The following is an 11,125-nucleotide window of genomic DNA, read 5'->3' as shown; positions in this document are numbered from 1 at the left end:
CCCCCATCAAAAAAAAATTTTTTAAAAAAAATTTTTTTTTGGGGGGGGGGGGGGGGGAAGCTGGCTGGTTCAAGGATCAGTAACCCTTGATGTTACTTGGTGTCATCAGCACTACACTGTAACCAAGCGAGGCAACCAGCCAGCCCCCAAGATAAGAAATTTTTAAATAATCATGCTCTACAACTTCCATTCCTAATCTCACTAATATGTAATCATCTTATATTTCACTAATATGGTTTTTTTTGTTCGTTTGTTTGGCGGCTAGCTGGTATGGGGATCCAAACCCATGACCTTGGTGCTATGAGCACCACACTTCACCAAGTGAGCTAACTGGCCAGCCCCATATATAACTAACATGTAATCTCACTAATATATAATACTCTAATATGTAATAACTTTTCTTTTGTATTCTCCTCCAGGATATCCTCTCCCTGCTCCAATCTAACATTGTTCCCTGGCTAAAGATCAATATACATCTTCAAGCATCACAGAATACTAGAAATTAAAGAGAATAGATTAAGAGATCCTCTGCTCTTCCTCTTTAAGGTCAGAAATGTATTATGCTTCCCATTTTAAAAGAGGAAATTGAGACCTGAACAGATTGAAGCCCCAAATTTCTTACCTAGCAAATGGTCAGGGAGGGGACTGATCAGAAGTTTTGTTTGTTTGTTTTTTAATCTAAAGGTTCTGCAACTCCAAAAGGCTTCAGCACATTTACAATAGGTTGTTAAACATGATAATTCCTGAGTCTGTATTAATGCCCCAAGTTGGGCCCCAGAGCTTTCATTTTTCTGGAAGCTCTGGACTGGTACTTGCTGTAGATTCTCCCAAGTTCTTGGTCTCTAAACCACCATACATGCATGGGATTCTTTTACAGAGCCAGACGCAACTTCTATAATGGAACTCTGAATGGCAATTCCACCCTGCAAGGTCTCTAAACTACAGGTCTCTAAACTACAGGACCAGGCTGCTGGCATATCACCAAGGCTCACTAACAGAGTCAAACATACCTGGTACAGTTTTCTACCAAACCTAAGAAACAGCAAACAAAAAAACAAAACTCCTCCCTCAAATGGGGCTAAATTTACCTATACTTTGTCTGTGTAAATGTGTGTGTATGGTAGGGGGAGGGCTTGATAACTGAAGATATCTACCCATTGCAATCCTTTCTGAGAACTCATTCAAAATGCTAAAGGAAGGATTACTTGAAAGGAAGATAAAATGCTCACTTTAGAAAGAAGAGCGATCCTGTCTGGAGCTATGGGAGTACAGGAACTGTCCACTGTGAAAATAGGTAGTTAGAGACTTTTAAAAATGCAAAGTGATGGACTGATCCTTACAGTGATTATGGGCTACTGTATCAACATGTCCTTGGGGACTCTAATAGACAGATGACTGAAACATATACTGCCCTATCGTGACCGAACATGGTACCTCACATGTTAATGGCTTTCCAAAGCGTGTTGATTGTCTTTAGATAACATCTACTGGAACAGTCATACATGAATGTACCACCAGGGTGAGGACTGCCATCTAACATTTTCTTGAAGGAATTTTTGCTTTCGAAGAATCAGAAAATATAGCTAATATTGTGTTTGTATTTCCTTTTCATGGCCTGGATAATGAATTTCAGTGAGAAAGTACCCTAAATGCATCTTAGAGAAGACTATAACAGTGCCAGCGTTTGACCTATATTAACTCATTTAATCCTCACAACAACCCTGGTAGATAGGTACTATTATTATCCCCCATTTTATAGTTAATAAAACTGTAACCCAGAGAGGTTAAGTAAATTGCCCGTGGTCATACAACTAGTAAGTGATACAGCCAGGAATTAAAACCGAGCAGCCTTGTTCTAGAGCCCATGCTCTTAGCCTCTTCAAGTTATATGAAAGTTACAATGCTGCCCGCCCCACAGTGAGAGCTAAATAATCTCTCCTTCCTTATTTGAGCCTCCATGACTCTCTCCCATTGTGTGTCATGTAGAGCTTGTACAGTGCAGGTGCTACAGATAAGACCCACTCATAGGAGTAATTCTTGTACTCTGCCCAACAGAGCCAGCTGTGATAACGTCACATTCCATATTGCACAGCTACATAAAAATATGTATATGGAAACTGAGATCCAAAGAAGGACGTGACAACTCATATAAAGTCACAAAAGCAAGATTAGCAGAATTAGCAATCTATAGGACTAACAGCCCTAGCCACACGTGTCATGTAATTTCTTTTTTCCTGGCAAATTCAGTGGAAAGAGGGACCTGATCTCACTAGCGGGATGAGATTATGTGATTTTTACTTTTTCCTGGTAGAGAAGCAGAAGCTTTAAAATGCTTACCACAAGGAAGTCACCTATCACCTGCTAAGTGAATCTATCACCCACATATCACAGCCATTGGCCCATGCCTTACCTCCATAGGCAGTTACTGTCCAGAAGACAACCATAAACTGCAAATTCTGATTTCTCTGTATACAGAGTAGGCTCTCACCAAGTCTGGGGCAATGGACTGAGAGCTTGCAGGCTCTAGTCCACATCAGTGTTCCCTTATACTACTAGGTCCTTCTAGCCTATCTGCCACCTGACACCATGTTAAACATACTGAATAGAAACTGTGAGGAAGCATGGTGGGGTAGGGGAATCAAATATAAATGTTACTACAAATGTCCAAGTAGCATGTGGATTTAGGAGTTTATGACTCTGCAAATCATCTCACCTTCTTAAGGGTCTACCTTACCAGTTCTCCGAGTAAAAAAGTTACTGTCTCTGCCAGGCCAGCATGACTCCCTTTAAGTTGGGTAGTTGCCACATCTATCAGGTCTGCCCTTAACACACAGTGAGGCATTTTGAGGAATGTGACACCCACAGACTATAGTTCCTGGAGTTAGAAACCTATGATTTACTGCCTTGAGTGACATGAAACAGCATGCCCTTAAAAGCTTCTCGCTTTTTTTTTTTTTTTTTGGCAGCTGGCAGGTATGAGGATCCAAACCCTTGACCTTGGTGTTATCAGTACCATGCTCTACTGAGTAAGCTAACCGGCCAGCCCCAGAAGCTTCTCTTATTTATGTCATCACTCTCACAACATCTGGACAAAAAGGAAAAAGACCAGACCACCCTCTCTTCTTAGGCCTTATGGACACAAAGCACAGAGGCCTGGGCCCTTCTTCAGTGAAACTTAGGGATATGGAAGTTCTTGTACTGACCCTGATCTAGTGTCTATCAATGGAATTACCAAGTCATTTTCCCTCTTACTGTTTTAATTCTCTCATCTATAAAATGGTCCAGGGCTGGCTGGTTAGCTGAGTTGATTAGAGTTTGGCCCTCTAACACCAAGGTTAAGGGTTCGGATCCCCATACTGGCCAGTTTCAAAAAAAAAAAAAAAAAAGCAAAACCAAAAAAGCAACAACTATAAAATGGTCCTTACAGCACTAGCCTACCCAGAAGATAGCAAGGAACCAGACAGATCATCTTGATTTTGAGTTTCAAATAAAGCCATTTAGGCTGCCCCCAATCACCAGCCTACTGTTATTAGTTCAAACATCAAATCTACTTCCACAACATAAAGAAAATCCAGATACTGTATCTCTCCTCAACTTGGTAACATTTTGAATAATTTACAAATAACTACAGGCAACAAAGTAAGACAGATATAGAAAGAGAATACACAAATACTGAGATTACAAGGGGAAAGCGATAAAAATACAAATGTGGGAAGCACTTTCTGGTTTCAGAACAAAGGACACAGCGGCAAAAGATGGTACCCATGAATAAAATGTACAGTAAAACTACTGAAAGTAAAAAAAAAAAACAAACAACCAGGAAACTGCTGGAATATTTATATTTTACATGCAGGTTACTAATGTAGGCTACAAAAAGTAATCCTTTAAAAAGTTAAGAGTCTTTGGAAGCGAAAGGAAGGAAGGTTTAAACTAATTAAAAGCAAGTCGGCTAATGATGGGCAACATCAAGTATGTGCTGAGATGGAGTGTAGTCATAAAAGCTTGATGTACACATGCAATGTATTAAGTTGGAAACGTGTGTCTCTTCAGCTTCATATCTATTAAATGAACAAACAATTTACATGTTGCTGCATTATGGGAGTTTGATATGTGGAGTGTCAACCCTTTCTCTTCAAGTTGAATCATGTTAAGTCAAATCAGTAATGGGGTTTGGGTGGGGGGGGCAGAAAGGGGAAAAGCAGGTAGAAAGAAAGTTTTAAAAAAAATCTCTACCTCAGCAAAAGTTTTCATTAAAATTTTAGACAAATGATCCCTGTGTCCTTCTCACTTGCTGCCTGGGGCTCCATGCTATTTCTATGCAAATAACAACCTCGTGGTTTATATCTTATTATTTCCGCTGGAGCTGCAGCAACATGACCTGAGACGTGTAAGAGGTGGTGGGGAGGGCTGGGTGGGGGCGGGGAGGGAGTTGGAGAGGAGAAAGAGAGAGGGAGACAGGGAGAAGGGGAGAGAGAGATGGAGTAGGTGTTCACTGAAGTGTGAAAAAATATTGTCAGGAGTGAGCATGAAGAACAAAAAAAAATTGCAGGGATAACATGTTTATTTCAGTCCCCCACCCCCACTCCCCACCCCACCCCTTGCAAAGCGGCACCTTTTAAAATTCATTGGGCATCAGGCGATCATGCACAATCCATCTGCTTTCACTTTATCATTTGCATTTCATGCCTCCTGGCTTTTGATGTGCTGATACTTTGATGCAGTCAGGAGACGCACATTATCATTATTTCAATTTTCAAAGGGGTCAACGGGATCGGCACTTGCACACACAAGATTTTTTTTCCTATAACCTCTGTGCACCCCCCCTTCATATTCTTCACCCCAATGTTTAACATAAAGGATGAAGACTCAGAAAGATGAGGGTCAAATGATTTCAGTCTAAGACCATATATAAGCTTGCATATACCAACTATATTTACATTTCCTCTTTACACAGGTACACACACATTACGAGCAAAATATTCAAGGCTTAAAAAAGGAAGCACTACAGTGTTTCAAACGCACAAACATCTTCTTACATATGGACCCTCAGGGAGGCACACAAAGAGAGGGATCTATAGGCAAGACACAGACAAAAAAAGATGGACAGATCAGAGATCAGTATTCACACAGAAGGAGACATGTACTCAGAGTGACTTGCACACACCCAGAGTACGTGAGACAGCGAGATACCTACAGAAAGAAAGGCAAACAGAGATGTAGAAAAACATCAGCACACACAAAGACAACACGCACAAGGAATGAGTCAGAAGAAGCAATCTGAGCATGGTAACTCCCATATAGTTTCCTTCTTTATACCTGATAAGCAAAGTGGCTGACAAGACATTCTCAACAAATTTGCACGAAATTGGGTTCCAGCAACATGACTCTATACTTAGGAGGTACTGACATGAAGATAGTGAAGCAGGCAGATCAGGATTAGGTAACCTCTATAACTGATCTCTCCCTTCAGCTAAAAATGATCATGTCCTTTTGGAAATGAGCATTGTCTGGTAAGTTACAGCAATGGCTTTATTTGCCTTCCCCCCTGCAACTAGCCTTTTCCTTTAACAAGCAGCCCTACAGGCTAGGAGGAAGGTAAATATAACGAATTTGATCAGAACAATTCAATCAGATTTTAAGAAAAAAATCCCTAATGCTTAATTTTTTTTTTTTTTTGTCTTTTTCGTGACCGGTAAGGGGATCGCAACCCTTGGTGTGGTGTCACCCACACCGCGCTCAGCCAGTGAGCGCACCGGCCATTCCTATATTGGATCCGAACCCACAGCAGGAGCGTTGTTGCGCTCCCAGTGCCGCACTCTCCCGAGTGCGCCACGGGGCCGGCCCCCCTAATGCTTTCTTCATGGCACAAATGAGATTCAACTAGCAAGTTTTCAGGCAAAAACAAACAAACAAACAAAAATGAAAAAAGCCCAACAACCTTTGCTTTTTGTAATATTCTTTGCACATAACATAGTATCTGTCAGGGGGGTGGGGGCGAGGAGAAACTCAGGGTAACAAGACACATTTCAGAAATTATGTCTGTGTTATGGGAACATCATGGAAATATACGAGGGTATTTCAATAAGCTCATGAAAAGATTTATATTATTGTTTAATTCTATTTTTCTACAAACTTTTTGAAGTACCCTCATAGGTATCTTTTAAAAATTCTATCTTCATAGACAATGGTACCTAAAATTCTCTTCAACATTCATCAATATCTGATCCTAAGAAGGTACCCAAAAGAGCAACTTAAAAAAAAATTGAAGATTCTCAGCAGTTTCTCCCATCGCAATAATCTTTTCCAATAGTGGCAGTTCATAATCTTTATTTCTAGGTTACTCTCCAAAAAGGGATGAGGACAGCCAAGTTTGCCATTGTTAGCCCTACTCTGCCTCTCCTTGATAAGAAAAGCAAACCCAGAGAAGGATAAAGAGTTCATATGAATGCAGAAAGCAAGCTGATCACATCAAATGACTCCTCTAATTTCTGACATCCCCAAAAGCTAATTGGACTGACGGAATTTTCAACTTTTTCTAAATGGCAATGATAGGATAGGACACTGAGTTCCTATCCCTCCCCTTGAAAATCAAGGCTTGATAAAAATTTCCTGCAAGTCTAGTAAACACAATCTCTAATAGAATTTAGTACATGTACAACTTCTCAAGCTCAGTCACTAAACTATGTAAGAGAGAGGAAAGGGGAACTGAAATTTTAATGAGGGCCAACACTTAGCGCCAAGTACTAAGGTACTTTTACTTATGTTTTCTCATTTAATCGCCACAATGTTATTTAAAGGTATAAATTATTATCCCCCTTTGATAGATAAGAAAGCCGAGGAGCTGAGGTCATATAAGTTGCACGAGGGCAGCCAGCCCGACTGTTCCATTACAAATTTCTGACTCTATAGAGAAGATTATTTTCCTATGCCTGTAAAAACATCAGATTGCATTATCCTTTATATATTCAGGTATTCTTAGATAGTTTTCACTCTAATAAGTAGTGACTTTTTCATCCATTTTTCCTCTCTTTGGAAAAGTCCCTATGAGCTTGGATTACAATGGCACAAGCCTTTCTCTTTTCTTTTTTTGGTGGCTGGCTGGTTCTGAGATCTGAACCTGTGAACTTGGCATTATAAGGCTGTGCTCTAACCAACTTAGCCAACCAGCCAGCCAGGTATAAGCCTTTCTATGGAAGGAAACATAAATTTCTACATCATACTCTTTCCTAGCGATCCATTCATGCATCCATTCACCCATGTTCCCACTCAATATTTACCAAGTAATTCATCTTTTACAACAGACCACAAAAAGTGCCCTTTTTGAGAGGTGTATCATGGATTTCTCAAAACGTTCAAACTTGATGTCCTCAACACATAGGCCAGTGCCTAATCCATGATGTAGATCCAAAATGGGAACTAGTATAACTGGAATGAGAGACAGCTCCATGGGTGAGAATAAATCTCCTCATATCCCCTACTCAGATCAGAATAAGGGAGGTGGGTAGGGCAGAACAGAAGGATTCAATTAATTCTTAGTCTCTTCAGAAAGATACTAAAATATAAGCTCTTTGGAGCAGGTGTTTTATATGGTTTGTTTACTAACATACACACAGGGCTTGGAATAGTGCCTGGCACATAGCAGGTACTCAAAATCTTTGTTAAATGAAATGAATGAATGAAAAGGCAAGTAAGTCAATGGCCAGGAAGATGGAGAAAGAGGGGAAGACATAGACTGAGGAAGGCATGGATTGAATGGCTTCCCTCCAATTAGGATCTTAAATTAAGAATTCACAATAATCTTCATACAGCTTCACACACTTCTCCCAAAACCCGGAAACTTACTTTGTTGAGGGCCCCAGCTCCTGTCAGAATTAAGTGAGAATTCTCAACCTGGATGGTTCTCTGTCCCAGACGAACAACGTAAGCCCCAATCCCAATGGCCCGGCATGTCACCTTAAAAAAGAATAAATTCTACATGTCATGTAAACATGTCCTCTCCCAAGCTGTAAGAAATAAGGCATAGATATGTAAAACACACATTAAGAGAAATAAATACTGCTTTTTTTTTTTTAAGGGCTAGTTGGTTTGGCAGGTGAGTTGTATACTTCCTTTTTGAAGTTTGATTAATAATAATACAAAAAACCAATTTCCTGGTCAAAGGAAAGAAAAGACAAAATTTGTTTAATAATAACACTTAACTGATCATAGGCCCTTTACTTCTACACTTTTGCCCATTTTACAGATGGCTGGTATCCCCACTAAAGGTGTGAGCAAGGAAAGTAATAAGAAGAGAAGAAATTCTAGCTGTTAAAAAGTGTGGTAGGATATTTTGAGAAATAAGAAGTTAAATTAAAAGATAAAATGAGGTGCTAAGTTTATTTGGGAAATTCAGTTATTTACATTATCCTCTTCCCATTATCATACATGATTAAAATAAAGTCATTGATATACGATTTTAGGAAATGCCCTCATTCAGGACTGAATAGCAGTGATGGGGGCAAAAATAAACCTAGCCACACAGTCAGCTCTTCAAAACTTTCATTTTGGGAAGATTTACCAGGCTGATAGTGATGATCTCATCATAGGCCAAAGAGGATTCTCCAGCAATCATTCCAGAACCTCGAAGGTTCTCTGTTCCAAGTCCCTCTTCTTTCCCAATAATATCTGTTATCTTGTACCTATTAGATATAGCCAGGCCAAATAATAAAATTGAGCACAGTAACAACAATCTATTAAAAGAAAAACCACCATTAAAATGCTGTTAAAAGCATACTTCTTTCCCAATAATATCTGTTATCTTGTACCTATTAGATATAGCCAGGCCAAATAATAAAGTTGAGCACAGTAACAACAATCTATTAAAAGAAAAACCACCATTAAAATGCTGTTAAAAGCATATTGAAAGTCTAACATCAGGGCTTTATACTCTTCCTTTTATACTCTTCATTCTTGTGTCTTTCCTTCTTATCTTGGTGCCTATTTTACCTAAAAGAAATTTGCTATAATATAAAGAGCAAAATCTGGAATTAAGCAGAAAAATTTAAATCCATATAGCAGTGTGACTGTGGATAATAGTAGCTTCTGTAAAATGGGGAGAATACTGTCTACCTCTCAGGGTGGATATGAGAGATAAAGCAACAGGACAGGACTTCACACACAGATGGCCCTCAGATTTTTAGATACCCCTTCTTACTTTCTAGAACAAGTTTCTTAAAAGCAGGGTCAATGTATATCTCTATAATAAGCAACAGCCATTAAATTGACAATTTTAGACAATTTTATATAGGAATAAAAAAATCCAAACACAGGGGTAGTGGGAACGTTCATCCCAGTTTCCCAAGTAAAAAATCCCCTCCTTTTCCAAGACAAGGATGAAAGGGAATTTCAAAACAGTGTACTCCCATTCCTGCTTCCTCATAAATATCAAGTGTATACATGAGGGTTCCTGGCTATAGTCCTCTGGAGGGGCAGGTGGAATGTATGTAGAAGTAAAATGCTGACGAAGTTATCCAGAAAGCACCCTGTGGATCTAGTGGGAGTCACTCATCTGTCTTCCAGGCAGGGGATTAGGAGAGATAGCTGATAATGGGAAATGGGAGATGGGGAATGCAACTAATAAAAGAAAGGGAAAATACAAAGTCGGAAGTAGAGATGGGCAAATATTATTTATTGTTCCATGTGTACCCAGAAGGCTTGGCACTGGGCACAGTTTTATAAATTGAAATAATAAATAAGTATCCCATCGTGGCTCCTAAACTACTTTCCCCACCCCCATATTTCTCAGCTCCCTTCTTTATTTCCAGCCCTTCATCAATTCCTTTTCTTTGCCCTTGCTGTAGGGCTGTGACTTTGCATCTCTGCTCTCCAGGTTCCCCTGCCTTTCTATTTTTAGCCTCTACCAATATCCAATAATTCCCCAACTCTTCCTTTTGTTCTGTATCTAGACCCTTATTCTAGTTAAGTGATAAATGAAGCTAATCTCCCATTAGTGGTTAATGAACCACACTAACTTGGAGGAGAGGGGGTAATGTGTTTGTTTTATAAGGTCCACATGCCATATAGTCACAAGTCCACCTCCCCTGTAAGGCAGATCTCTCCCTCCTAAGGGCTGCACATTGCTTCACAGGTGTTTGTAATTTAAGTGGCATCTTCTACCACTGTATTACATGAAAAAAAATTAAAACTTCCCATTTTCTGCTCTGTGACCTGAGTCAATGACAGTCATCTGGGACTATCATTCTTTAGAGTAGTACTAAATTTTTATGTTCTAATAAAAAACGTTTGTATAGTGTATTACAATCAACAAAACACATTTATATATATCATTTTTGATCCTCAGAACAATCCAATGTGATAGGTAATATCTCCATTATTACAGATAATAACAATAATAATAATAGAGAATTTCTGATTGCTTACTATGTGCTTAGCACTGTGCTAAGGGCCTTAGTTCACTTGATCTTCATCTTTCAGATGAGGAACCTCAGAGAAAAAAAATGACTTGCTTTGTAACAACGGTAATATACAAAATCAATAGCTTTCATAGGCACCAGTAATAAAGAATTAAAAAATATAATGGGGAAAAAATCCCATTCAGAGTAGCAAGAAAAAAATACAAAGTATTTAGAAATAAACATAAAGAAATTTGGCAAAATCCCACCATACCCACACTGTATACCAAGGCATCCTGGGGCACCACAGTGAACTCCTGGGGGCACTGCAGGACATTTTAAATTTTTGAGAGGAACATTATGATAAGTAATATCTGTTGGATCCCATGTGAACTACTAATTAGGCATTTCACAGTTTAGTATTAGATAGTGCTACATTCATTTTGACAATGTCCCATCTTTGCAAAGTCAGGTTTCTCTAGTTTTTGAAAAAGAGCAACTTCTACACAAAAAAATCAATGACAAGAAGCAAGGGTGACTATACCCAAGCTGATTCCAAGTTTTGAGATGTTATGCAGACACAAATATACCATTTGTAAGTAAATATAATTATTTAAGAATGAAATTATTTTTTACTTATGTGTATTACTTTTTCAAATGATTATTAAGTTGTTAGGATATAAATGCTTATGAAGTTGTTTGGGCTTAACTACTTAAACACAAATATTAGGTAT

The 11,125-nt window shown here is 38.9% G+C and overlaps 1 protein-coding gene across 1 annotated transcript in view; it reads right to left on the bottom strand.

Moving 5' to 3' along the window:
• The window catches only part of LOC103588185 (acetyl-CoA carboxylase 1-like), a 154,415-nt gene that overhangs the window by 54,798 nt on the left and 88,492 nt on the right, over positions 1–11,125 (bottom strand). The window contains exons 7-8 of the mRNA XM_008569806.1: positions 8,558–8,678; positions 7,843–7,953 (exon numbers count right to left, since the gene is read on the bottom strand). Of these exons, the coding sequence (XP_008568028.1) occupies positions 7,843–7,953; positions 8,558–8,678 (232 nt within the window). The remainder of the gene's footprint in view (positions 1–7,842; positions 7,954–8,557; positions 8,679–11,125) is intronic.

This window comes from Galeopterus variegatus, unplaced genomic scaffold (genome assembly GCF_000696425.1).
Source record: "Galeopterus variegatus unplaced genomic scaffold, G_variegatus-3.0.2 Scaffold531, whole genome shotgun sequence".
NCBI classification, from domain to species: Eukaryota; Metazoa; Chordata; class Mammalia; order Dermoptera; family Cynocephalidae; genus Galeopterus; species Galeopterus variegatus.
Note: the sequence above shows the minus strand (reverse complement) of the source record. Positions and strands in the feature narration are given on the sequence as shown.